A 27,120-nucleotide genomic window follows, 5' to 3' on the forward strand; every position below is an offset into this window, starting at 1 on the left:
ACACCTTTTTCTTCCACTGGCTTTTGGCACACAGGGCAACTTGGAAGATGATCATGGTCACTGCACCACTTCATCCACTTGGTGAGGCAACAACGATGGAAAATGTGCCCACAGGAGATCGCCGTAGTTGAGATAAGCCACAACTTGGCCCAGCAAATGGCGCAAATATCCTCTCTGTTTACTTGGCCAGACGAGGAAGTAGCAGTCTCCGCCAATTTTGCAGCGTTCGATACGCGTCGTTGTTTAACCACGATCAAAAGGCTGTCCCACTGAGAGCAATTGTGGTTCTTGTTGGCACTGAAGGGGTGGTATCAGTCTCCACTCGCGTCCTTCCTGGGAGAGCTGATCGAGAGCCCATTTCGCGCTCGTATCCCGTCAAACTTCCATGCGCAGTTCCAAAATCCACACGTGAGAGGTTTAACCCGACAGTGGCAAAATGGGCATCGGATGCAACCGTCCCGCACGAGTTGAACGACTCGAACTGGTTGGCGCAGATCACCATCTCACGGAATGCAGGGCCGTATTCGTTCTCGCATCTTCCCTCCACATTGAGGCCTTCGTATGCGATTCTCCAGCACGAAGCGGAAGAAGCTTCGTGGTCCAACTGGACCACTTCGTCCGAAGTGCCAGAACTGTCTTGAGGAGGGATGTACCCTCTTTTCAACTTCCAGATCAAGTAGATAAGGCTACCATTGCCAGTGTTGTAGGATTCTAGCGTGTGATGGTCTTCGAGTCGCGTATTATTGAAGACAAGGAGTTGCTCTTCTTCGGCAATGCCTTCCATTTGCTGTAACGGCACCTTCACATCCGCAACTTTGGCTCTGGAGGTGATCGGAACGCGAGTCGTTTTATTTGTCAACGTGCCAACAATGACAACGACGTCCGATAACAGTTGAAGCTGGAGCTCTCAGAACTGCGATGAGCCGCGGACAGCTTCCTGCCAGTCAGGAATGATGGCTTCAAGTCGACGATCCGTGCTCAGTCGTGCTCCATAGAGCAGGAGACACTCCACTGTTCGAGAACCTCCTTGTAGATCGCTAACTTCTGCGCCCTGCAACTGCAAGTCTGACTGGTGAACCTCCAGCACGCCTTTCACACCGAGACAGTCTCCTTCCTTCCAGAGTACAGGAAGATCCGTAGGCGCCATAATTGATCTCCAGTGGAATAACGGTATTGGTGCTTCGGGTTTCCAGCCTGGTGTCATGCTAGTCATGAAGTGTCACTTCCAACGAACCAGACTGTAGACCATTTACTTGGTAACCTAGGAAAAAATAGCTCATTAAACCCAATACCCAAGGTCTTCTGATTAAAAAATAAGTTCGCCACATGAAAAAAAAATCAAGCTTGCACAGGGATGGTAATCTTTCTTATATTCATTTTTCTTTTACGTTCTTTTACTGAAAAAGAAACCTGGTGTCAAGGGCCGTTTTTCTTTTTTTTCTTATATTATATTTTTTCTTCGCTTCATTGTATCTCTTCTTGAAGCCTTATCGAGGCTGTTTCACTGGCTCAATGCTATTTTACTTGGTTTCCCCGGCTTCGTCTTCACCCACGTCTGTCTCCGTTCGGGCAAAGCGCGTCAGCCCCCTCTTCTCTGCCTTGGTAAGCTCTTTGCAGCGGCCATCTTGCTGTGGTGTAGCGGGATCGGCCAAAATCTGGTTAAGGCCTGATCGAGCTTCCCACCAGCGCCCAGACACCGACTAACGGAGGGGGTCCCCCAACGATCCGTGATCGGCTGAACTTGTTCTCACCTTGTGTACCCGTCGGCGGGCTGGATCTGCTCTCTCGGGGCTCCGAAGATGCAGCACTTGGTGAAGATCGAGTGTCTTGGCGTGACGCGGGGATAGTTTGTGGGGCAGCGCGGTAGTCTTCGCTCTGCGTCCGAGTATACGCTCCGATCGAGGGTTCTTCGCTTCGATCGGTCGGCCTGGAGTAGATCCGAGGCCTGTAGTTGCCTTTCCGGGTGTGTTCCTTCCTTTCCTGAGTTGCTTGCCGCTTCCTATAGCGGGATCGAGGTCGATTGAGAGACGCAGCGATCGCCGGCCAAGCAGTATCCGGTCGATCGAGGACTTGCACACGAGAGAAAGATCACTAGAGTAGGTCAAGCTGGCCAATGTATTAATCCAGTCTTAACCGTACCGCTAGTTCACTACCCGAAGTGTCAACGCTTGCCGAGGCCAATGTAGCTCCTGGGACTTGACGACTTGAGGGCACTTGTGGTCTTCTGTGCAAATTGCGTTCTGATTTATGTTTAGCTGGTCTCTCTCTACCGCTGCCATCTCATCTACCATCCTACAACCAAACGATTACTGAATTCTTGCCCTGGCTTCGCCCCCATGTGCTTCCCATCCAGGTCGATCGGCGATCCACGATCGGCTCCCGATCCACGATCGACCCCGATCGGCGATCCACGATCGGCTCCCAATCCACGATCGGCTCCCGATCCACGATCGACCCCGATCGGCGATCCACGATCGGCTCCCGATCGATTACCAGTGCGAGTAGCCGCGCGCTGCCGATCCGTCCTCTTCTGTCCTCGGCGGCCCAAGATCTGCGAGATTGGTCGTCGATCCGGGCTTGGGTCTACGTCGAATCACGCTGCAGTCCAAGCGCGATCGCCCGTAATCTGTCTTGACATATGTGTTGCCTTACGCGACGACGTTATCCAATCGCTTGAGATCTCTCGATAGACCCTCTTGATCCGCGACCGCAGCCTGATCCCTGCCTATCGTTCTGCCACCATGTAGCTTGATGTCGTCGCAGTTGGAAATTCTTGTTCGGTGCTTCACCACATTGCACTTTGAGAATTCCGTTTTCAAAGTCAGGAACTGCAACGACCTTGGCGCCTATTGCGAGGTGCTTGGTGCAAAGGCGCTCTCTACAGCGACACGAGCGTGAGACCGAGCGAGGTGGTCGACCAGATTGGTGTAACCTTTGCGAGGAGCTTGAGTGCGGATTGAGGTGCAAAGCTTACACTTGAATTGAGTGTCGCTGACCTGGTCGAACAGGGCGTCGACCAGATCCCGGTTCGCGACGGCGAAGCTCATCCCGGGCGAGGGCTTGGACAGGAGGCTTGATCAGCAGAGTGCGAAACAGGAAATGGTAGTGTAGGCTCGATGAACGAGCCGCAGTCAGCATGCTAGTCGTAGCTTAGCATTCAAGGTCTCAGCGGGTCATTTTACTTAGTTTTTGTATAGCATTAGGGTAGGTCCCTTGAGACACGATTCCCTCCATTATGGTTATGGGTAATGGATATTGATGGACCATCACCATTCACATTTTCGATGCACTGGTGGGTTATCCACCAGAAGCACTACGAGCCGTTCAATCCCTTGAAGGATGACACCAAGTGGCCCATATGCCGAGCTCGCGTGAAACCTTACACGTGCGGATTATAAGATTGCGTGTGGAAGTTTGATGGCGTGAAGGCTGGTGACGGTTTGTCCATTACCTTCCCCTGGAAAGACGCACCTGGATACAAGTATCATCGCTTTGAAGCCGATGGGAAGAATGGCTACGCTGACTAGGAAGGACTGCTGATTGTCGCCAAGCCGAGAGACGAAGCAATCGCAGCCAAGCTGGTGACTGCTCCTGGCTCTGGTGGTGTCGTTGCAAGCGATGTGTGCACAAGTTGCTGGTCGAGCTTCGGTTTGGTGGCGCCAGAGGCGCTTATCACGGCTTCATGCAGCCACAGCTTCCACTGCGCTTGCTTTGACAATTAGTTAACGTGGTGCAGCAACCGAGATGCTCTGCCAGGCTGCCCCGCGTGCCGAAAACCAGTCGAGGATTCATCTTGCTCGGCGTCTGCCCTGATGCTGGCAGCAGCAACGAGATCTTTGATTCCAATTTCATGGACTGAAACAACGAAAGCCGCTGTGTCAGGTTGAGGGTTTTTTACAAAAAATAGGATATCTTGGGAACGGCTGGGTAACTTTCGCCAAAAATTTTTTGGAGATGGGTATTAACGTGGACCAAGCGCTCAGAGCGTCCGGCGATCTGAAATTGCGTGTGGGATCCACAATGTGAAAAAATCGCGATTTTCGGGATAAAAACGAGATACCTTTTTTGCGTCTTCGCCGCGCTGTGTACACCGGGGAAGCCGAATGGCACCGGGATGTTTTTGACATATAGGGGTATTCTTTGGCGCTCTTTCACGTGGTGTAAGCAGATTTCGGCTAACTATAATACCCAGGTCTCTAGAACGGTTTTACGCCAAAAATCGCACTTTGCGGTGCATTTCCCGATTGCGAACGGGCCAGGACCTGCGCCCGCAAGTTGAAGCGGCCGTACTGTCGACTGCGAAGCCCTACCGCGAATTGGCTAGCTCCTTGCTCTATGTTTTGAATTGCAGCTGTCCCGACATCAGTGTATCGACGAGTATGCTGTCCCAGTACTTGGACAATGGGGCAGGTGCTGCAAGCTCAGGGATGTTAAAAGATAGCTTTCCAAAATATGATTTTTTTCTCAAGAATATAAGAATATATAAGAAGATTTTGGGGTTCTCAAATGCAGTCACCATCTGTATACCTAATCATCCCCACTTTGACTGTCCAGCTCGTCATTGCAATCGTCCTCCAGAAGTTCGTTGCCGTCTTCATCACTAGCGCTGTCGTCGTCCCGTAATTCAGCGTCATGACCATCAGCTGTATCATTCACCTCCTCGTAGTCATCTACTAGATCGACAACATCCCAGCAGTCGTGAACTGGTTTCCCCACTGTTCTCTTTGACGGAAGAGCTGGAGCTGTTTGTATGCTTGGCCCTTGATAAGACCATACCGTCAGTCTAAGTAGTAAATACCCTTGAAGATAGTGAATAACTCTACCTGAAGAGTCCGGTGGGTCCGATGGAGAGGTGATACTACTTACAGTACCCTTCGCCTTCGATTACTACAAATTTATCGGCGGGCTATTGAAACAGCCCGGTTCGCTCCCAACGACCTCGGCTCCAAGATCAGCTACGACATGTCGCTGGACCGAAGGCAACTTGATCTACAACAACGACAACTACTACACCCGGGCTCGTCACGAGCAGCGCTTGTCAACTTGGTCACGTCTCGCCTCCCAAATTCTCTTCATGGGGCTTTTGATCGCTCAACATGCTCAAGTTGTCAGCGGCCATGTTACCACGGCACATTCGAAAGGCATCTACCGATTGGGGCGGCTTTCCACGCGGGGCACCGGCGACGACAACGACATCGAACGACGACTTCGATAGCGACTACAAATACGACAACAACCGCGTCCACATCGATGACCAGGCCAATGAGTATGACAAGACAATCAGAGTGGAAGCAACCACGACTGCGATCATGACTAAAAGCTTCGACGGCAAACACGCTGCTGACTGCAACTACAACGACGACTAGGACTACAGCTACGGCGGCAACCACGACTGCCGGTACAACGATAACGACGCCCACGGCCAGCACTACGACTGCAGCAACCACAACGACTTCGGCTACGACGGCTACAACTCGAACGCATACGATTACGAGCACAAGTACGACGTCGGCTACAGTCACGAGCACGTTCCTACATTCAGCTTTCGCACTTGACGACAGCGATCGGCTTGGGGGGATCTCGCCATTCAACGTGTAAGTGGGCCAATATTGGGGGCTGCCATTCGGCACCTTGCCTATCAACCAAAGCGCCTCTGGCTTTGGCCCATTAACACAATGAAAACTCTTTAATCCCCCCCTAATGCCTGGAAGCACCGAGGAAAATTATGCACTTTAGATGTTGAAGTTGGGTGCTTGATGTTGAAGTGGGTAGGACACTCGCGCGTTGGCACTCGCCTGCGGCCTTAGCGACGGCACTTCGTGGGGGGGGGCGCCCCTCTCTCGCTTCGCTCGGGGGGCGCCGCTCCGCGGCCTGCCCCACCCCGTCGTGCCTTACGCTAAGGCCTCGGCTTCGGCCAGGCGCGGTGTCTTAAAAATATATATCGGGTTGCAGCGCTCGCGTTCGCTCGCTCGCGCAGACACGCCCCCGCCTAATCGGCGGGTGTTGGCAATCGGTGAATGCACTGAGTGAGTCTCGAGCTCGCATCCGCTCGCCCTCGTCCGTTTGACCAGTCATAGTGCTCAAATAGTTGGACCAATATTATTTTTGGTCAATTGGTCCGACCAAAAATAGATGCGGTGGCCAAGTGCTAGTCGGTACCAAAAAAGTGGATATTTGGAACAGTATTCTCAAAAGTAGCTAGTCGAAAATTATAATGTGGCTACTCTAAAATAAATACCCCCGTTTATCACCAGTTTGTACCGATGGGGAAACAGCGGACAGCACCCGAATTAATCCTGTTTGGGCTGGGCTATCAGCACTTCGTCGCTTCCTATCCCAGTATAAAAGTACAGATCTCCCCGGAGAATCAGCAAAGGTCGGACCAATAAAAGCTGCGAGGCTAAACATTTCGCAAAGGTTGAACATAAATGCAAATGTACTGTGTTTGTCGATTTCGCAGAGGCGTGGCGCCGGGCTTGATTATACTTTCCCGCTTTGAGACATTTTTCCTCATCTAACTAAGTACACCCTCCTGACAGCTGCAGCAAATCTCGAGCATGTCTGCACTACCTTTGCGAGGTATATTGTACATTGCTCGTGCAGATTTGTAGGGGAGATCTGTACTAGACGTTGTTTACGCTTGGAGTGAAGAACTCTAATTTTGTTAATCAATATTTCTATGGTGGTGGTAACGCGGTAATAGTGAGCATTTTTCACCTTTTTTATCTGCGGCTTTTTGCTACAGACATTCATTGCCTCTTTTTCCGTCGAATTTACCTCATTCGTCTAGCGCCTCGGTGGGTTTGCAGCTTTTTGTAGGGTTAGAACGGGTCTGGTGGCGGATGATGGCGTTGGAAAAGGAGCCGGGGAGGATAGTGGCTAGACGGACAGAACATTGATTACGTTCTGCCCTTGGTTCGGTCAATTTATACAGAACACTGCACAGAACATTACCCGTATTACTTTATAAAATACCTTGTAAAACTTATCACCCACGCTTCCGAAGCGGAATCTATCGCATTATTGGATCTAGTTCCCGTGTTGCAACACACACAATGGACAGTACTGGGGCACGTGTCCAGTTGCGCTGCACTGCACTGGGTAGTATGGGTAAAGCCGGCTCCGCTCGCTTGGGCGTCCTGGAACTGGTCGTGGGCGGTGCGGCCTTGGTGAAGAATGCTCGGGGTTGCCACGGGGCACTTGAAGCGTGTATCCTTTTCAACGTGGAGCTAACCAGGTCTAGGTATCGTGGGATGCCGGATCTGTACGTAGCAATAAGTACACGGTATATACATGACAACGCAGCTAGACATACGAAGGCGAATTCATTGTAGGCTTAGTGATGTTTCTAACTGCAGTACCATTCGTTGGTCTTCCCGAGCACCGACTAGAAGATCAATAAGTCGTTCGCAACCACCACGGCTTTTGCTAAAGCTGCTTCGACATGATGAAACTCGTGGGCAAGAGCATGGGCTACCACACCAATGACATTATGCCATACAATCAGTTGCCTGATCTCCCGCGCTAAGCCAAGTGCAAGCGGGTGCAGGTTCTCTGCGTTTACGTGCTTAGTGCCCTGAAGAGTTACTGTAGATGGTTTGCGTCTGCATCAAGGAGTAACCCGGCTTTATCTACTTCTCCACACCGAATGTGCTCAATTTGTAAGGATGATAACCAGCGAGCCGTACCCAGGGGTTCATACCAGCTCGAGTTTAGCTGGTATCGGGTATCTCGGCCTTCTCACGAAGCTGAAATCAGCGATACTGATACTAATATCAATATCATATCAATATAATGATACATATATTGATAAAAATTGTACCTGCAGTAATTTGGCTAATGTCGCCGTCTCCTATTCTTTTGCAGCACTTCCTTGTACTCGGACCAATTAGCCTTCATCAAGCACATCGTCTCCGCCCGGTCGTGATCAAGCTGGGGGTTCGCAACTCGTTCTCCACATAACCACTAAGACTGAAACATCGCTCTTGGGACACGGTAGATAGGGGTTTGACGAGACAGATTCTCAAGCTTATTTTCAACCGAAAAGGGATGATCCTTGAGAGCTCTGAGCATGTGCTTCCTGGGGTTAGCAGTCGTCTGTTGCCGCATTAAGACCAGAAGAGGTCGGGTCCGTGCTTTTTTGTGTGCTGCGCACACGAGACGGATGTGGGTGAACGAGCTGCTATTCTTCTTTGTGTCAGGAATCGGAGTAGCAAGTACATGGATGAACTGCCAGACAAGAACAAACATGTTCTGGTTTGAGTGACGCACAGATAGTGGAATACCAACTCGACTCCAACTTCGCCTTCTTTATCTCTACGGCCACGATCACTGGGCGACGTATCCTCGTCGGCCATTCTCTAGAGAGCGCGCACGCAACCGAACCGAGATGGTAGTAGTAGACTTGTACTTGCCGTGAACTTGTTGGGAGAAGTGGCTATATGCAAGTAAACTATGTGCGGTAGCGCACATGGAAATCACCTGGTTGGTAAAATCTACACTAGGTCGCAGGATATCGATATTTATATGCCGAAGTATCAATGGATCTCGATACAGCATCACCACCAATATCAGGTGATATTGATACAAGTATCCAGTCATACAGTATCAATATTTATTATGTAGTTGTGTGGCCCGTCACACAGCCAACAGCCGCGTGTACGAGCTGCTGGACGTGCAGGAGTTGACGACGGACGTGATGTGGCACACCATGGCGGTGTCGGTGACGACGATGTACGACTAGATGCGGCCGGTGGCAGGGGCAAGTCAGCGGGCTGGAGCCACCACACCAACGCTGGAAGTGGGCGATTGAAGTTGAAGCAGCGTGACTGCCGAAGATTGCAGGAGGGACGACGTGTGAAGGCGAGTCAAGGTGGAAGCATGCCAGGAGGCGAGGCGACGCCAGCGGAGCGAACGTGAGTACAAGAAGTGTCGAGTCGACAAGAAGGGGGAGAGGTTCAAGTAGGATAGGAAGGGCGCTGTAGCTAGAGTTAGTATAGGCGACGGAGGGGCTACGGTAGATAGGAGGGAGGCGAGCGGCGGCCGTATCGACTCGACCCTCAGTTAAGATTTGTTGCGGGACGTGCAGGGAGTTGAGACTAATACATTGGTCTGCGCCGGAAGCACGGGTTGCTGACCTTCGTACTGCAGCGGAGGGCGTCGGCGAGGAGTCGAGCAGTAAGGGAGAGGTAAGCTGACGTAGAGGTCGCACATGATGAGGGCAGTGGACAAGTAGAGCGACGGGACCGTGGAGAGAGACCACGGGGGTTGTGGCGGAGCGCCTCGACCGAGGGACAAAGGGTCCACGTGTACCTACGGGCGAAGGACACCTGCGTCCGTTGCATGTAACCGGGCTAGTTGCGGGGAGCAGCCGGCGGGGCTACCCGACCGTCGGTGCCGATAACGCTTCCTCCCAGTCATCTCTATCCGTCACGAGGTGGCGGCCAGTAGCTGTCTGGTTGACCACTGTAAGAACTGCCTCGTGCTGATGCCACCGCTGCTAACCCGCTACCTAGGTGCAGAGGTCTGCAATCGATGACGGCTGGCTGACGACCTGTAATGGATGGGGCAGGGAGGTTGGCGCTAGCTACATGGTGGTCATAGCAGGGGCTCTCTGGGCACGTCTTAAAGAGGCCGACGTTGCGAGCTGAGTCATTATGGGCAATCCCCGCAGCGAGACGAACGAGGAATGAGAATAAGATGGGATACTGATAAGTATAGATGTTGGTTATTGCAGTTTTACGAACTACGGAGATGGCTACAACAGTGGCGCGCGATGAGCGCGCGCGACGGCGCGCTGCTTCGGCTGAACGGACGGCTGCTGAAGCGGCGGCTGCTGAAGCGAATCGGCAGAAGCCAAGTGGAGGGATGATGGTCGAGACGGACGAAGGAGGCACGCAGGTCTCCGTGACGCTGGGGACGGCGGATATCCGAAGCGCGGGTGATACACCGCTGGGCACGAGCGGCGGTGACGGCGCCGGAGGACGTACTGCAGGAAGCAACAACGGCAGTGGACAACCGGGAGGAAGACGCGCGCCGGCTGGAAGCGGTGACGTCGAGGGCCGTGGTCGTCCATCTGGCGATGCTGTCTCATCGGGCGGCAGCGGAAGCCCGAGCAGCGACAGCGTAACGCAACCTGGGCTCAGCGTGGACGTCGCGGGACACAGCAGCGCAATTGTGGACCTGACAAACATTGGAGGTGATGGCGGACGGGGCAGTGCGAGGTAGAGCCAAGCGCCTCCACCGCCACCACCAGCACGAGGAACAGGAGTGGGGATGGCACCGGCAGGTGGTCCAGCACGAATGTAAGCGCCACCACCACCGCTGGTCGTCCGTGAGAAAGCCAAGTCCCTCAAACTGTCCAAGTTCAAGGGACTCGACGACAGCATGCCTGTGACGATGTGGCTGAAGACAGTGAGAGCGGAAGTGCGCAGACAGGCGGCGACGATGGGCGTCCAGTGGACCGAAGCGCAGCTTTACCACGAGGTGGCGGCACACTTGGACGGCGAAGCGCAGCGCTGGTTCGCGACGGTGATGGAGACAGTCGTGCCGGGCGACGAGAACATCGACACCTTGGCGTCCATGCTGAGGGCGAAGTACATGACGAGACCCACGACGCCGGAGGTCGTCGATCTGCTCAACGCGTGTCGACAGATGCGGGGTGAGAGGTTGCTGGAGTACGCGCAATCGCTGCGCGAGATTGCGGAGCAGGGCGACATCAGCGAGGACTGGCTGGTGAGCGCGTTCCTGAAGGGCATGAGCAGCCCGATGGGTGCGACCCACGTGCGTGGACACCGCCCCAGGACGCTGGATGAGGCGGTCAACTTGGCGATCCCACACGTCGGCGACTACGGAGAAGGGTACGGTGTCGGACTGGATGCAGCAGCGAGCGCGTGGGATGCACGCCAGGCGTCCAAAGACCGCGGGGCCTCGGCGAGAGCGACGTCGGGTCAAGAGCAGTCGGGACTTGGGGGAAACTTGGCCGGAGTGGTGACGGGGTATGGACCAATGTGGGGGACTGCCTCCAAGCCACCGAGATATGATACCGAGGGACGATTGGTAGGTACCGGTAAGGCCGGGACGGATGAGGGGTGGAAGACCATACCGCCGGGATACCGGTTGGTACCGAACACCAGCGGGTTGGCGAATTCGAATTTTCAAACGCGTCGCGCCCCTGAGTCACAGATTGGCGCGCGCAACAAACGTCCAGGGGGCGAACAGCTCTCGAAGCGTCCGGGTAAGACGTATAAGGTCGAAGGCGCAGCTGTTGCTGGTGGCGGCAACGGCGGAGGCGGTTCAACGGAAGAGGGACGTTTGGGGCAAGAACCGATGCCCCAGACCCAGCCCTGGCGACGCGCGAGGGCCGACTCAGGAACCATGAGCGGTACCTGGAACGGCGGGCGCAGCGGACACCATTCACGCCCCGCACGGGCACGTTCTGCTTCTACTGCGGCCAGTCGGGCCACTTCGTGAGGGACTGCGACCTGAAGACGGCGGACTTGGCTGCATCAGGACGCGGCGCACAGAACGCGAGTGCCGAGGATGGTGATGCGGGAAACGAGCAGCGAGCATAAGGGCCCCGGCCTTATCGCTCGCTCGTTCTGACTCGGGCAAGAAGGAGAAGAAACGAGGACGACACCGGCGCGGTAGGCGACGGTGGGCGAGAACGTCTGCCCCAGGTTCGGTTGGGCAAGACGCGGGACGTCGAGAGGCCGAAGACGGAAGACGTCGCGAGGGCGATGGCGGAGGACGTCACGAGGACGAGGCTGTTTCGGGAGGAGTGGTGCTAGGGGAAGCGGGATGCCAGTCTGGGGATGGCGCCGTGCCGCCAGTGCGCGTGCCTACCCAGGCTGAGCAAGAAGACACGGCGGCAAGGACGAGCATTGCGGTATCACGGGCTGGGGATGGCGCCGTTCGACGAGTACGGTCGGTGCTCGAAGGTGGCGAGTCCGTACAGCGGCGCGTGCGATTCCAGGGCGACGAGGACGGTGCCGGCACGTTGGTCACCGGGGAGAAGACAAGCGCAGTGGACACGGCGGCGGAAGGCGACGCCGATGCGAAGAGTAGCGTCGAGACGGGGCGTAGCACCACGGCGAAGCCCAGCGACGGTGATGTCGTTGTCGGTGACAGAGAGGGTGGCGTGGGCAGCATGGAGGACCAGCAGTAGCACAAGCTGCCGCACCGACCAGCACGGCAGCTAGAGACAAGGACGGAGTGCTAATATAAGTTGGGGCTGCGCGAGTGGCTCCGGCGCGGGGACGTAAGTTGAGTCCTCTGCTACCACCGAGTGTTGACGTCTTTGGTGTGTGAGCATGTGAAGAGAACAAGTAAACAACGAGCTATACGAGAGTACTGTGCAGAATAAGCACTCTGCTTGCTGGCTACTGTATTGATACGAGTACATACACACATTATGTAGGGTATGCAGCTCAATGCGTTCATGGGTATGCAGCTCAATGCGTTCCACTTGTACACATACCTTGGCGAGACATGCTCTAAGGATTCAGGAAAGTGTTGTCTGCGAGAAGGTTTCAGATGATATAATTCAATGCATGTATGCTCAAGTCACCCCTAACATCCCGCTCTGGTGTGGTGTTCCGCACTGTTGTCGAGTAATTAGCATCCTAGTTTACATAAATAGAGAAGTCAGATAAATCGGTAATCGAACACATCTTCTTCTTCACCTAGTCAACCCGGTGTTGCGTTATACAGTATTACTGGCGGTCAGGTCAGGCCGGATATCGATCTGTTGATAAGGCATAATTCCTAGTAGTATCCAGTGTAGTTTCGTCGTTACTAGTAAGATTATGTCCAATTCAATTGGTGTTGCTCGCACTTGGTCGAAGTAAAGCGAAATGCAGAATGACTGGAATTGAAAAAGCTTCACATGCAAGGAAAAACAAAGAGAGCTCCGGCTAGCCCGCCCTTGAGCTTGAAGATGCAGTTGCCACTGCGACGCGTGCCTGACCGTCGGACACTCGTGCCTGACCGTCGTACTCCTTCCGCAAAACACGCGTGGCTGGCCGTCACCCGGAGATCCTTGGCTTGTCGTTTGGCATTGGGCAAGCTGTACTTGTTGAAGTTGCAGCTGCTGGTAGCGGGCTCCAACCCCGCTAGTAGCAGCTGCTGGAGCCAGCTGGCGACAACACCGCCCTCCTGAAGCACTAACCGTTGAGCAACGCCTGCAACGCCAACGCCGACGCGAGCATCTTGGTTTTGGCGGTGCGACGGTGAGCGCGAATGAAATGTTTCACAGGAACATCTTCCAGCAGTGTAGCAGCAGGTTCCCAGGAATCTTCGGCACTCGAGAGACCACGCCAGTTCGCCAAGAGCTCAAAGCGTTTGTCAACCTCGCTGTAACGCGAGTCGAGGAGCTCCGCAACGACGTGACCTTCGCTATTGTGAGCGATGTGGTGCAGCAGGTCCTCCGTAACATCCAAAGTCGCATCGCTGTAGAACTTGAGCCTCGATGCGTGCACTTCACGCTCGTCGCCAGTGATCAGGTTCTTCACCGTAAAAATCCAGGACGACACTGCCTTGACGACTTGAGCAGGGCCACACCATTTAACGCGTAGCTTAGCGCGCGTGTGCGCCCAGACGTCCGCGTACAGTACATAGTTGCCGATGTCATATTGTGCCATCGCCATGCCGGCGGTACGAGCGCTCTTCCTTCCTTTGGCTCGGGCAGCGCGGCTGGCCTGCACGACAGACTTTTGCATATTGTCCAGAGCTTCACGGAGCGCGTCGAAGACCTCCTCACGCGTCGACGTAAGCGCAGAAATCGTGGTAGGTTCGAGCGGCACCGGCAACGAGATGGCGTCCAGGGGCGACATGGCAGGGAGACCAGTCATGACAGTCACAGGAGCATGATCACCGAGAGACTTGGCCGGGGTGTGGTTGAGGGCGAGCTGCGCCACTTTTGTCAGGCGGGGCCAATCTCGACGAGTAGACAGCCTCCATTCCGAAAGCAAAGACCGAAAACAGCGCAGCGCCTCACGCATGACGACCTTCACCGTTCCATTAGCCTACGGACACCGGGCCGTGGTAAAGTGGTGGTGAGCGCCGAGGGAGTGCTGCAACGATTGGATCACCTCATTTTTGAAATGGGTGCCCTGGTCGCTAACCCAAGACAAGCCACGCCGAAGGCTGCAAACCAATTCATCAAGCACGTGTAGGTCGTGTCCGCTGTAGCTTCAGGAACTGCGAAGAACCACACATACTTCGAGGCGTCATCCTCGATAACCAGAATGCACTTGTCTTCGCCGGTGGACGCGCCCATGAAAAGGTAATCCCAGTGAATGAGTTCATTTGGACGTTCCGCATGCATGACTTCCCCCAGTTGCCGAGGCAGCGGAGGGCCACCCACAACACTTACACAGTGCAGGCAGCGGCGAACAAAATACTGCACATCGGAGACGATGTCCACCCACCAAAACCGCCTGGAGAAGGCAGCCACCGTGGTGTCGAGGCCGCGGTGGCCGGCGACACCAAAATGTCCGACAATGCCGATCCGTAGCTGAAGAGACCCAGCCGCCGCGGGGACCCAGACTTGTCCTTCAGGAAGGCGGGCGATGTCCTGAGCGTCGACGTGGAGCGCTATGTCGGTTGGGCGATCAGCGCTTTGCTGAGAAGTCAATACCTCGACCGTCGTAGGCCACTGGAAATCGTCATTGAGCGTCGGCGAGTACTCGTAGGGAACGAGACGGACGGCGCAGATCATCGGCAGAGAGGAACCCCATCATGAAAGTAAGTCGGCCCAGACGTTGTCGTCTCCAGCGATGTCACAAATCTCATACTCATAGGCCATGATGTTGTAGACCGCCTCCATCAAATCCACGAGTGGTTGCGTGAGTTTGTTGTGACCGGGGGTTGACATCCTCATCCAGCCAAGAGCACATACAAATTGCTGGAGATCCTGGCCCGTCAAAGCCTGGAGCAAAGAGATTCGACCAGGGTCGTGGCGGACACCGCTCTTGGACACCACGCGACCGCACCACTTGGCTTCTCGGAGGTAGAATGAATACTTTGAAGGGTTCAGCTTCAGTCCCTTGGTAGCACACACCTTGAGCACACCACGTAGGAGGATGAGCAGACCCTCGTCTGACTTCTCGTAGCCGAGAAGGTCATCCAGCCAAATCAGTAACCCATTGTTGTAACGGGGTAAGAGATACCGTCACTAGCGTACACTGTAGATAAGAGGAAGCTTGCAATAATAAGCTCAAGTCTTGTCTTTAGGGTAAAATCAACTCTGTTTATGTATGGGACGGGGGACGGAGGCCCCCTTACCCTTGTGAACCACTCAAATCTAAGTCTGCACCTGATTGGATGAAATGGGTCTGGTTCCCCACTTTCAACCAATCAGAACATGACAGCAGGTAACACGCTAGCCGTGTGACTGCACCTACTTTTGTGTATGTACCTATGAAACTTCTACCTACTTATGTAAATGGGCCCTTTACATCACCCTCCTCTCGAAGTTGCGCTTAAGCGCGGGCACGGAACTCTCGAAAAGACATTCATCACAACGGCGAAAGAGCCGACGGCAACACTCGGCAACGCGCGCTGAGCGACAGTGGCGATGTCGAGCTCAAGCGACGGAGACCGGCGGGCGGCCGACGCTGAGCCCGGCGCCGTCGTTCGTGTCGGCGCCCCATGCGATGGACCACGAGCTCAAGCCCTGGGAGCTCTACAGCCTCCAAGGAGCCGAAGAACCGGAATCGCTCGACACGATGAAGCCGTACTTCACACGGTACGGCGCAGCGAAGAACAAGGGGATCAGCCACGCCTACACGCACGACGCTCTCCAGCGTTCGTGGTGCGCCTTCATTCGTCGCTGGAACGTGAGTCGACGCGAAGGGTGTCCGTTCGCGTCGTGGCTCAAAGCGCGGGAGAAGCGTCGAGGCGAGCACTCCATGACGGCTCTTCGGGAGCGCATCTGCAGCATGGCAGAGCGCGAGTGGCGCTTCTGCTACGTTCATCTTGTCGAAGGTTGCGAGAACTGCGCAGCGACCTGTGATCGGCCGACGCGGGATCAATGGGAGAACCAGGTGCGGACCTGGCTTCTTTCGGAATACGAGCGGCGCTGGATCGGACGTTACGAGCGCTCGCGCTCGGAGCTGGAGCGAGCGCGCCTACGCCGTGGACGTGAGCGCTCTCGAAGCCGTGATCGTCATGACAGTCGCGGCCGAAACCGCCGCGACCCTTCGCCGGAGTTTCGTCGCAGCCGCAGTCGTGATCGAGGGTGGCCTTCGGCTGGGGCACGCGAGCGCAGTCGCTTGCGAGGACGCGGTTTTCCAGCGCGTCATCGTTCGTCTTTGCCAGCGCGAGTGTGGCCTCATACTCGCGCACAACATCCGGGATATCTTGCAGCAGGCGACTACGTGGCTCCCACGTATCCTCCGCTGGCGACTATCCCAGCCAGCGGACGCGATTGTGCTTCTCAGGGGTACGCGCGTGGCTTCTCGTCGACTTCGACGGCGCATCACTATCGCGAGGACCTTCCTCGCGACTCCGGCAGCCGTCATGGTCTACGATGCGCTCGGCAATCCAGCGCTGATCGCCAGCTGCGTCAATCAGCGGGGGTGGACCATCGCGACGGTAGGGCGGAACATGGGGGCGAAACGTTGGGCGCGACCATTCGACTCGAACAGCCGCCAGTTTCGTCGGTTTCATCGGCCAAGTCAACTGCGCGCTCGGATCGTGCTGCGTCTGTGCCTCGGGTGACGATCGAGCAGTACCGGATAATGATGGCCGAGGCGGAGCAGGCCCGGAACGACGCGCTGGACGCGCAGAACCGTGCGGAGAGCGCTCGCACTCGGGCGAGCGCGGCCGAGGCAGTGGAGGAAGAGTCTCAGCGCGATCGATGCACGCTGGTAGAGCGCCTCCGTCGTCTGGAGAGGGCTACATTCGGAGCACCGCAGGCGGAACAGTCTGCGCGTGAGCGTCAGCGACTTGGGCCAAGCTGGCGTCAGCATCGACGTCATGGGGGATCGGACTACGAGCCCACCCGCGGCGCTGCGGACGGGAGTCGGGGACAACAGCAGGGAGATACGGTTTGAGGCGCCCGACGTAGAACGTCGGGTGGAGACGCATAGCAGTCGGTATGTCTAGCGTGCAGGCGTCTCCCAGCACTTTGATAACCTTGAATGGACCGATGTCAGCTTGTTCGCGCCAAGGTTCGTAATTGCTGTCGATTGGATTCCGGTGGTCGACAGCAGGACTCGGTTTCCTTTGTGGAAGACGCTCGTGTTCTTCCGGCCTCGCTGGTCTGCGTACTCTTTCTGCTTGTCCACAGCAGACTGCAGCACATCACGCACGAATCTCGTGATGGCTTGACGACGCAGCATGAACTCCGATACCGCTGCGGAGTCGATCGGCGAAGCAACTTCGTGTGGGGCGAAGTGGCCCGGCAGGGTCAGATTCGGGCGCAGTGTCGGTCGATCTTCTAGCCTTCGAACGCGTCCGTGATGCAATTCCACATATGGCATCCGTTGCCGTAACCGGTTTTGCCGCGCCCACCGGTTCTGCTACCGGTGGAACTGACGCCACAGTGTTGCTGCTATTCCCTCGCGGCTCGGCTGCACTCGACACCAGTGCCGGGCGGTTCGGCACTGCATCCATTCCTCCCCCACCAAGAGTGGAGCGCACGGAGCCGGACGAAGACCCGAAGGCGAGCGTCGCTGGAAAGCGCGGATGCCGCGCGTTGTTGATAAAGAACGGCGTCAAACCTGTCGACGCATGGACTGCGTTGTTGATCCCAGCGAACTCGGCGAGCGGCAGGAACGTACTCCACGACGGAAACGACGTGGCGTAGCTGCGAAGGACATCTTCAACGACTCGATTGACGCGCTCCGTTTGCCCCTCCGTTTCAGGATGAGCTGCCGGCGCCATCAACGAGCGCGTGCCAAGCAGTTCGAACAATCGATCCCAGAAGGTCGATGTGAAGCGAGGGTCGCGGTCAGAGACGATGGATTCCGGCAGGCCATGATGCCGGAATATGAGGTTGAGGAACAGGGACGCAGTCGCCTCAGCTGTCACTTGGGCTTCGACAGGAGCAAGACGGACCATCTTGCTGAAGCGATCGACGATGACAAGGGCGCCCGTGCGGCCCTGGTCGTCCGATGGAAGGCCGAATACGAAGTTCATGCTGACAGATCGCCACGCTTCCGTGGCGATAGGCAACGGGCACAGCGGAGCTTATGGTGATGGAACTGGCTTGACGCGCTGGCAAGTCTCGCAAGTCCGAACCCATTTGCGAATCCACTTGTACATCTGAGGCGAGGCCGATGAAACCTTTGTCGACCAGGGGGGTTCGTATAGCGCAGCCCAAGACTGTTCCCCAGGGTGTAGACCCAGAGAATCGACTTGAGAGTCAACAGCAAGAAGATAGACCCAGAGATTCGCAGCCGCAAAGCTTTAAACCCTGAAAATCACACTCCTTGGTTGGCGTGGGTACCTTGTGTAATCCCTGTCGACTCGTTTGTCTTCGACGGAACGGCACTCCACCGGTAGTAAATGTAGCCTCGAAGAAGTGCGGGAGTGCACGTCTAATCCAGAACGCACCTCCACACCAAAGGCAAACCCAGAGAATCAGATCCCCCGTAACCCAGAATATCACGAATTCAGGGTCCAGGATTTCAGTCAACTCTGGGACTTGGAACTCAGAAGACACCTTACCCAAATGCCCTCCTAGCTCGATAAAACCAACAAATACAGAGTATACAAACACTACAACTAGCCGTCACTTATTCTTTTGGACCCTTGGACGGTGGGTCACACACACACTAGGCTCACTCGAGTCTGAAATTCAGGGGCCTAGCTCCCCTGAGACTCACACAAACGCGCACCACCTCCAATAAAGGAGGAAAATAAAATCACTATCAGTTACCTTCCCTTCACACAAGCAGTCAATACAAAATCCTGGAGGCGACTACCTAGCACCCCAGAATACCCTCTGGAATAATATGAAATGGGCTACCACGAGCACAGCAAGTGACCCAACGAGGATATCGAATAGATGGGTCACTCCAGGAAGCTCAAGGCCGTCGCTGGTCCCCACCTAACTGGACTTGAGTTGATGGAGTCCACACAGACGGCTGTCCTTCGCCGTTGATGTGCCCTTAGCGTCCCGCGGTCGTAGTCTCGGGTCCTCCGGATTTCCGTCGGCAGGCTTGGCCAAAGTCACTTGCGCAGTACAGGGAAAATTGAACTATGTTTGTCTATTATCAGCTACTTCTCTCTCTTACTTCTTCGGGCAAATATCTTCTGTTCACTATGCTTGGGGTCAAATGTCTTGTCTTGAGTATACCTTGGGTTCAGCGGTCCAAACTTGCGATCGGCTTTGTCGCACGGCGTCGAAAGTGCCAATTGCGGGTCCTTATACTTGGTTTAGTATGGTGCAGGACTCCCTCTCGACTCCTCGAAAGTATCCAGTCTGCGCATCCACAACGGTTCTTCAAGGTCACGCATCACTTTGATTGCAGACAGACTTGACTTCGAACTGACTCGAATCCCTGGGAATCAGGTGACACTCAGGGTCATCTTCTGAAATCCTGGGAATTCTGAGGAATCTTGGGGAACTGTGGGGATTCTTGGGTGTTGGCTCGGGAAACACTTAAGTTCAGTATAGAGAGTCTGGATTTATGGTCCAAACCCAGAGAATCATCTTTGGAACTCTGGGTCACCTGTACTCAGGGAGGTGAACTCTGGGTCATCGTGCGGCATCCTGGGTTTCCGAGCAGCACTGTGGGTAACAAGTCTGCTAGATTGCAGGCCTGCGTGCATCTCCACAAAGCCACACTTTTAGCGGGTTTAGCGGCCTCCTGCGCATGATCACGGTGATAGTGGGTTGATTCTCAGGGTAATTTGATCCTCTGGGGCACTCTGAGCCACAGCAAGATGAGGTATACTCTGGGATACATTCGCCAGAGACACTTTTCGCCAAACTTTAGGCACTCATCGTAAGGGAAAGTCTGCGGCTGGACTGAGTGTTCTCTGAAATCCTGGGCGTGCACTCCCAGGGTTCATACTTCCAGCCAGTTGGGCCCATCTGCGGTCAGGCGCTGGATTCATCCCGAGAAATCACTTCTCTCCCACAGTCGCTATCCATGTCACACGGGTACAGCCGCGCCGTATCCAAGTCATCCACCAATCAGCATCCGATACAAACTCCAAGCCATCAGGTGACGGCACATCGTCGGCAATTTTCTGGGGACCGCCTCGTGTCACATCCGAGGCCAATAGAAGTCCCTCGAGATCGCCGCGAACGTCTTCTCGCGGCCAAAGTGGCCATCCACTGGAGCGTCATGATACTCGTGGACGAGACGAGCACGAAGGTCGTCATCGGCGGGGATGACGACGCGCGGAGGATCGAAGGCGTCCATTGTGAATGTCAGCAATCGGTCATCGAGCTGGTATCGCTCGATGTGACTGCGCGTAGGGCGTGTCAGCTTCTTCAATAACTCTGCACGCGGAGTACGGAGGTGCGCAATGATGTTGGCGTAGAACGGATCGTGTTCGTACGCATCAGCAATCTGCTGGCGCAGTGGCAGAACTGGAGTTGTAATCGTCGCGTTGATACCCAGAGCGATGCAACATGCGCAGCCTTCATCTTCGTCATCGTCGTCAGCAAGTTGCTGACCGACTAGTCGTCGTGGGTCGTAGTCTGGTCGGCGGGACAGCGCGTCGGCTAGGATGTTGTTCTTGCCGGGCTTGTAATGCACCACGAAATTGTATTCGGCGAAGAACGAGAGCCATCGTGCCATGCGCTGCGATAAGTGTGGAGTCTTCATTGCTGTGCGCAGCGGCGCGTGGTCCGTGTACACAGCAAATGTCTGCTCTCCGAGCAAGTACACCCGGAATTTGACCAGGGCGTAGCGCATAGCGAGGAGCTCCTTGTCGTGGACGGGGTAATTCCTCTCGGCGGGCTTCATTTGTCGTGACTGGTAGCTCACGACGCGTTTGTGGCCCTCATCGTCGAACTGCATCAGCGCGCAGCCGATTGCAAAATCACTCGCGTCGCACACGACATGGAACGGTTTCGTGTAATCCGGAAGCATCAGGATCGGCGCTTCCGCCAAGCTCTTCTTCACGGAATCAAACGCAGCTTGGTGGTCGGGGGACCACAGCCACATCGCGTCCCTTTTCAGCAGCGAAGACAGCGGTTGGATCCGCCCGGCGTAATTCTTCGTGTACCTGTGGAGATAATTCGCCAGACCCAGCCACTGACGCAGCTCCGTGGGGTTCTTGGGAGTTGGCCAAGAACAGATCGAGGTAACCTTCTCCGGATCTGCGCGAACGCTGTCCATGCTCACGTAGCAGCCGAGTACGGGAACCTCCGGCGCACAGAAGTGTGGTGTAGGGAACATCAAGTTTTATGTCACACTCCAAGGCCGCAGTGGAGCAACGTACCAGGAGCCAAGTTCTATTCGGCGGGATGACCGTCCGCCAAGCTCAGTGGGCAAGAATGCGCTGATGGACCGCTGAACTCGGCTGATGGTGTCAGAAACTCAAGGCACACCGGCCCCGACCTGGTGACACGTGGCAGACCCAGTGATGAAGACCCAGCCGAGTTCAGCAAGGCACTGGACACGCTCAGCCAAGATCATGGGGAGTTCAAGCCGCCGAGCTCGGCTAAACGGCACCACGTGCCATCCAGATACGGTAACCGGGTCCAATTGAGTCCGGGAGTCGCCCAGTCGAGTCCTAGGGTCGCTCCGCCGAGTTCGTCGTGTTATCCGGACACCTTATCCGGCTCCGCCGAGTTCACTGGGTTATCCGGACATCTTATTCGGCTCAGCCGAGTTCGCCAGGTTATCCGGACACGCCGTATCCGGCTCAGCCGAATTCAAGGGGTTATCCGGACAGGTTATCTGGCTTAGCCGAGTTCAAGCGTCGCCGAGCTCGGTGAAGAGTCGGCCGAGATCGAAAACCGCCCACTTTCATTTGGTATTTGTATAGGAGCTTAGGAATAGTGGAGGCGCCCCTTCAGGGCGCCCGACAGAGATAACAAACAACAGAGCAGAATTTTCTAGGTCCACAACACGTGCACGCGCTTCCAGTAAGTCCCTGCACGGGCCGGATTATGTCTGCTGTCAGCACCCGAGAGGCATAGCTTGTAGGGTGTTGACTGGTAGCGCCAAGAGATTAAGGTCGACCCGGGTTGGGCGCGTATCTCGCCAAGCGCGAAGGAAAAGTCTCGCCACCGCTGCGAGCCGGTGTTCCCGTACGTCCCGGGCACTGATTGCTGAGTCGAGAAGCCTTTGCTCTCGGCGACCCGTAAAAGCCCGCGAGTTCCGTCGTCCGTCCTTTGGCGGAGGGCACGGGATTTCTAATTCCGGAGTCAGGTAACTCAGCTGGCTTCCGTGATTGACTGGCTTGGGGTACTTGGTCTCGGCGAGGACGAGACATCACTGTCCCGGAAGGGCCGAACCGCTCGGGGACATCTCAGCGCAGGCCAACAAGGGCCGACTAGCTCGGCTGTTGTTGTGTTTGTAGCTAGGGTGCCACATCTGACGATTTTGTGCGTGCTACTCCACCACAGAAGACGCACTTCTTCAAATTCGCGTACAGTTTGTTCTTGCGCATCACTTGGAATACCTGCCTCAAGTGTTGAAGATGGACCTCGACTGCACTGAGGTTGCCCTCAGCTCGGCTGTGCACGAAGATGTCGTCGAAGTAGCTCGGCGCAAAGTCGCGGAGCTGGCGCAGTACGTGAGACACCATGCGGTTGAACGTGGCTGGGGCGTTCTTCAGACCCTGTGGCATCACGAGCCACTCCCAAAACATCCCGCTGGGGGTGCTTACTACCGTGAGGGGTATGTCGCTGGACCTCATCAAGATCTGGTAGAAGCCGTCCGTCAGGTCGATGGCGCTATAGATGACGCTACCTGACATGGAGTCGAGTACCATGTCCTTCCGCGGGATCGGGGTCTGTGCCGGGATGGTCGCGTCGTTCAGCTTATTGAACGCGTGGACGATGCGCCAGCCGCCAGTCGCCTTCTTCACACAGAACGTGGGGCTAGAGTGTGGGGAGGTGCTTTCGCGGACGTGGCTGGCCAGGCGGCGCTTTTCGAAGAACTCGTCGACGGCCTTGACCTGGTCTCGCGGCAGTGGCCACTGCCGCGTCACGCAGTACTTCGTTCCGGGCGCGAGGTCGATATCGTGCCGAACTCCGCGGTCGGCTGGAAGCTCGGCGGGGATCTCATCAGGGAAGACGTCTTCCAACTCGCGCGCGGTATCGTAGACTGGGTTACCCGACTTCTTCAGCGCTTCTCAGGACTGCGCTGCGAATCGCTCTTCGCGGGCAGGCTTCGGTTCGGCACTCCTCGGCCGCGACGACGCGTCGTCACCGCTGAGTGCGTGAAGACCCTCGGCTGTCCCGTCGGCCTCGGTGATCACCTGCTCGATGTCACCAACCTTCAGATCGCGAAGGAAGTGTTTCCACGATAGCCCGGGGGGCAGAGTGATTCCGCGAGCGTCGCGCGGTGGACTCGCGACTTCGATGACCCGCGTGCCCCGTGGAGCACCCTCCACGTATTCGACAGCGCAGACAGATTCCGTCGGGGGAGGTGCGGTTTTAGTGTTGTTCCGTGGCCTGAGACGCCGTCGCTTGGATTTCCTCCTCTTCCTCCTCGAAGATCTCGAGCAGGAGCTCGAGGTGGACGACTCGATGGCACTGGACGGCACATCGTCTCTATCGCTGGACGATACTTCACCCTCCTCTAGGTGCGGAGTGTCGAGCCCGTCCGCACCGGAAGTACGCGGGGGCACCGCTTGCTCGACCGCCTCGTTGGGGCGCGGGAGCGTACTTCGCTCGACCGCCTCGTTGGTTCGCGGGAGTCGCCTTCGCTCGACCGCCGTCGCAACAACCTCGCTTCGCTGCGAGGTTTCGCGTTCGTTTTCGGTTCATCCAACAGCACCGCACATGCCATACAGAGAGGGCCATCGCTCGCTCTGTGTAGGGCTTGCGTCGTGGATGAACGATCCACGACGGTAACGTGGGGCCAGTCCGTCGGAGCGACCAGGAGATGAGTGAACACTTCACTCACGTCGTAGTCGGCTCGACGCTTGACTGATCGGGCCAGCCAGTCGATCTCCGGTTGATACCGTGTCAGTCACGGTATGCCCAAGATGCAGTCGAACGCGTAGTTCATCTCGATCACCAGGAAGTCGTCGTTGCTACGGAAGCTGTCGAACGTGTACGGCAGCGTGATATCACGCGGTGGGACACGGTGTGGCTTGCCGTCAGCGAGCTTAACGACGACGGCGCCGGGACCCTCACGGACAGATATGTCCGAGGGAAAAAGCGACAAACACGAGGCGCGGAAGAAGTTGTTCGTTGCGCCCGAATCCAGGAGCGCACGGAGAGGACTCCGCGCGCCGGCGACGTGCAGGCTGACGATGATCAGTCTGTGGTCGCCGCTGGTGGTGGTGGCATTGAAGTGTGCGTGAAGCACTGGAGGGCTAGGAGATCGGGTTGCCACCGGGGGACCCGGACCTCCGTTCCAGCCAGTAGGGCGCCCCGCACCTACTGGTCCCGGTCGTTTTTTGGTTGAACGGCCAGGATCTCGTCGTCGGCGCGAGCGACTGCAGCGTGCATCGGCGCAGGCGCGCGGCAGATTGCCGCGCGATGACCCAACTTCCCACAACGGTGGCAGGTCAGCGAACGGGAATTGCAGCCGCCGCGCGGCTTCGACGGCATCGATTTCCATTGGCTCGGGCATCGCTGCCCGAGCGTCCGCCGGCAACTGTCGCGAGTACGAAGCGGATACCGTGTAGTCCTCGCGCAATACGTGGGCGAACGCTTCTTCCAGCGACTTCGGCTCGGCGCGCGTGAGACAATAGCGCGTCATTCCTTCTCGCATGCCAAACACGAAGACGTGGACCTGCGAAGCCATGTCGATGGGGCTCGTGACGATGCACGAGGCCAGGTGACGAGTCTTCTGTACGTAGTCGCGCATGGACAGCTTGCCCTGCTTCAACGCGAAGAACTCCGCACGCATCCGCGATTCAAGTCGAAGGTCTTTCTGGAGACTGTCCAGACACGGGAAGGCGTGTTGGTTCACAACAAGCTTGCCGAGGGCCCACTCCTTCGCCTTCCCAGACAAACACGACAGGAGGAAGTTTACCTTCGCCGTCGGCGCCTCGATCAGTCTCGAGGCGATGGCGATGGCGATGTCGATCTCCCTGAACCAGCGTTTCAGGGGCAGTCGGTCTTGGCCGGCGCCGGAATACGTCGACGTCTCCATCTTCACCGCATTGTTCCGGGAGGAATGCGAGGGAGTTGACACTCGCCCCTTGGCATCGGCGAGCTCGCGTTCCATGAACTCTTGGGCAGCCTGGCGTTGTTGGTCGGCGGTCGCTGAGCTCAGCAGCGACGTGACGACGAACTCGCCGGACACGGCAGCGAGGCGGTGAAGAGCTTCCCACTCAACCCGGGTGGGGTGGGGAAAACTCGTGTGGTCAAAGGTTACACCGGACCCTTCGGACATCAGAACTTGGCTCATATTGGTCTTGGACGTTGGAAGGACTACAAAGTGCTACCAGGTGTAACGAGGTAAGAGATACCGTCACTAGCGTACACTGTAGATAAGAGGAAGCTTGCAATAATAAGCTCAAGTCTTGTCTTTAGGGTAAAATCAACTCTGTTTATGTATGGGACGGGGGACGGAGGCCCCCTTACCCTTGTGAACCACTCAAATCTAAGTCTGCACCTGATTGAATGAAATGGGTCTGGCTCCCCACTTTCAACCAATCAGAACATGACAGTAGGTCACACGCTAGCCGTGTGACTGCACCTACTTTTGTGTATGTACCTATGTAACCTCTACCTACTTATGTAAATGGGCCCTTTACAATTGTAGAGGTTTCGTCAAACATCTCTTGGACAGTGGCTTGGCAATAAGCCACACTGTCCGAACCGCCCATCAGCACCCGCGTGGGCGTGAAAATCCCCAAGTTCGACAGAAAAGAAAACAGCTCCTGGCACTCGAGGGACAAAAGATATTGCCAGTAGCCCTTGAAAAAATCCAGAAGGAAATAGAGCTCGGAGTCCGTTAAGTAGTCCATGATGACTTCGAGAATGGGCATCGGCCAAATCAGACGCAGCGTCTGAGCGTTCACCCGGCGGACGTCCACGGTCATGCGAAAATCTCCCGGGTCCACCTTCTTGACAATTAATGGGGGCGAGCACCACTTGCTGTGCGAGTTGCGATAGCCCAGACCGGTGTCGATCAGCTCGTTCACGTGTCACTTCATGAAGACTCGATGCTCTGGAGCGTAGCGGCGGGTTTTACAGCGCACCGGGACTGCGTCGGGCTTCAAAGTGACCTTGAGGGGGCATGTCCACGGGTGGGTCGCGGCCAAGCTTGATCCGGAAGACATCGCGGTACTCGAACAAAATTTTGGCCAGCTCTGCACGAAACTCCGCGCTGCAGCCGAGCTTCGCGGCTTCGTCGAGCTTGCTCTCGAGGATTTCCCACTCCAGCGCACGCGCCTCATCGCGGTCTTGAGCGACGTCGATATCAGGAAAACAGCGCTGCTCCTCGTCCGGCTGCAGCTCTTTCTTCTCCGATGCCGGCTCGGGCTGAGTGGTAGTGGCGGCGGAGTACGTCAACACGCTGCGCACGCCAGTAGGTGCCACGTCTTCGTCCATATCGTACACATCACTAATGCTCCGAGCCTGGTCCAAAAGCGCTTGGGCATTGTATCCTAGCCGCTCCATCACACCTTCGCTGAGCAGAAAATCGCCCATTCCCGGCGGTCGACCTCCCGAGACCACCCAGCATGTCAAGTTCTTCAGCGTTAACCCTCCATAAATGGTGTCAAAACGAAGGTCCAGCTTGATTTCCTGTTTGATCATCATCGGGTCCGCGGTGATTCCCTTGATGGACTCCCATTGCTTGAGGTCGCGACACTTGAGCCACTGGCCCTTCGCCCTTAGCTCCTGCAGCAATCGGGGTGTCACGACTGATACTTCAGCTCCGCTGTCAGGCTTAGCCCAGGCGTTCAGCACCCGGTTCACCGGGCACGGCAGCGGGCCCAGCTTTTCATCCGCCTTGGTTGCAGGCGTGGAGAGCCGCAGCTGGTCCGCCATGAGTGCGACCGCGCCGACAGGTTTGG

The 27,120-nt window shown here is 56.1% G+C and overlaps 6 protein-coding genes across 6 annotated transcripts; 3 read left to right on the forward strand and 3 right to left on the reverse strand.

Annotated features, from left to right (window-relative positions):
* Nucleotides 1-311: 311 nt before the first annotated feature.
* Nucleotides 312-1,147, reverse strand: PHYSODRAFT_330018 (hypothetical protein; the record flags this gene model as incomplete). The annotated part of the gene is made up of 3 exons (XM_009526591.1): nt 312-380; nt 455-821; nt 915-1,147. 3 exons carry the CDS (start codon nt 1,145-1,147, stop codon nt 312-314), a joined length of 669 nt encoding a protein of 222 aa, XP_009524886.1.
* Nucleotides 1,148-5,096: 3,949 nt separating this feature from the next.
* On the forward strand, nt 5,097-8,743 carry PHYSODRAFT_330019 (hypothetical protein; the record flags this gene model as incomplete). The annotated part of the gene is made up of 3 exons (XM_009526592.1): nt 5,097-5,285; nt 5,367-5,517; nt 8,646-8,743. The coding sequence occupies 3 exons, from the start codon at nt 5,097-5,099 to the stop codon at nt 8,741-8,743; spliced, it is 438 nt and encodes a 145-aa protein (XP_009524887.1).
* Nucleotides 8,744-10,446: 1,703 nt separating this feature from the next.
* PHYSODRAFT_497336 (hypothetical protein) lies at nt 10,447-10,854 on the forward strand (the record flags this gene model as incomplete). The annotated part of the gene is made up of 1 exon (XM_009526593.1): nt 10,447-10,854. A coding segment is annotated over one exon (408 nt), but the record flags the coding sequence as incomplete, so codon positions are not given.
* Nucleotides 10,855-14,737: 3,883 nt separating this feature from the next.
* Nucleotides 14,738-15,151, reverse strand: PHYSODRAFT_492726 (hypothetical protein; the record flags this gene model as incomplete). Its single annotated transcript, XM_009526594.1, has 1 exon — nt 14,738-15,151. A coding segment is annotated over one exon (414 nt), but the record flags the coding sequence as incomplete, so codon positions are not given.
* Nucleotides 15,152-15,653: 502 nt separating this feature from the next.
* Nucleotides 15,654-16,001, forward strand: PHYSODRAFT_424718 (hypothetical protein; the record flags this gene model as incomplete). The annotated part of the gene is made up of 1 exon (XM_009526595.1): nt 15,654-16,001. A coding segment is annotated over one exon (348 nt), but the record flags the coding sequence as incomplete, so codon positions are not given.
* A 10,289-nt stretch (nt 16,002-26,290) lies between these two features.
* On the reverse strand, nt 26,291-27,094 carry PHYSODRAFT_299586 (hypothetical protein; the record flags this gene model as incomplete). Its single annotated transcript, XM_009526596.1, has 1 exon — nt 26,291-27,094. One exon carries the CDS (start codon nt 27,092-27,094, stop codon nt 26,291-26,293), a length of 804 nt encoding a protein of 267 aa, XP_009524891.1.
* Between the last annotated feature and the right edge of the window lie 26 nt (nt 27,095-27,120).

Source organism: Phytophthora sojae (genome assembly GCF_000149755.1).
Source record: "Phytophthora sojae unplaced genomic scaffold PHYSOscaffold_3, whole genome shotgun sequence".
Lineage (NCBI taxonomy): Eukaryota > Oomycota > Peronosporomycetes > Peronosporales > Peronosporaceae > Phytophthora > Phytophthora sojae.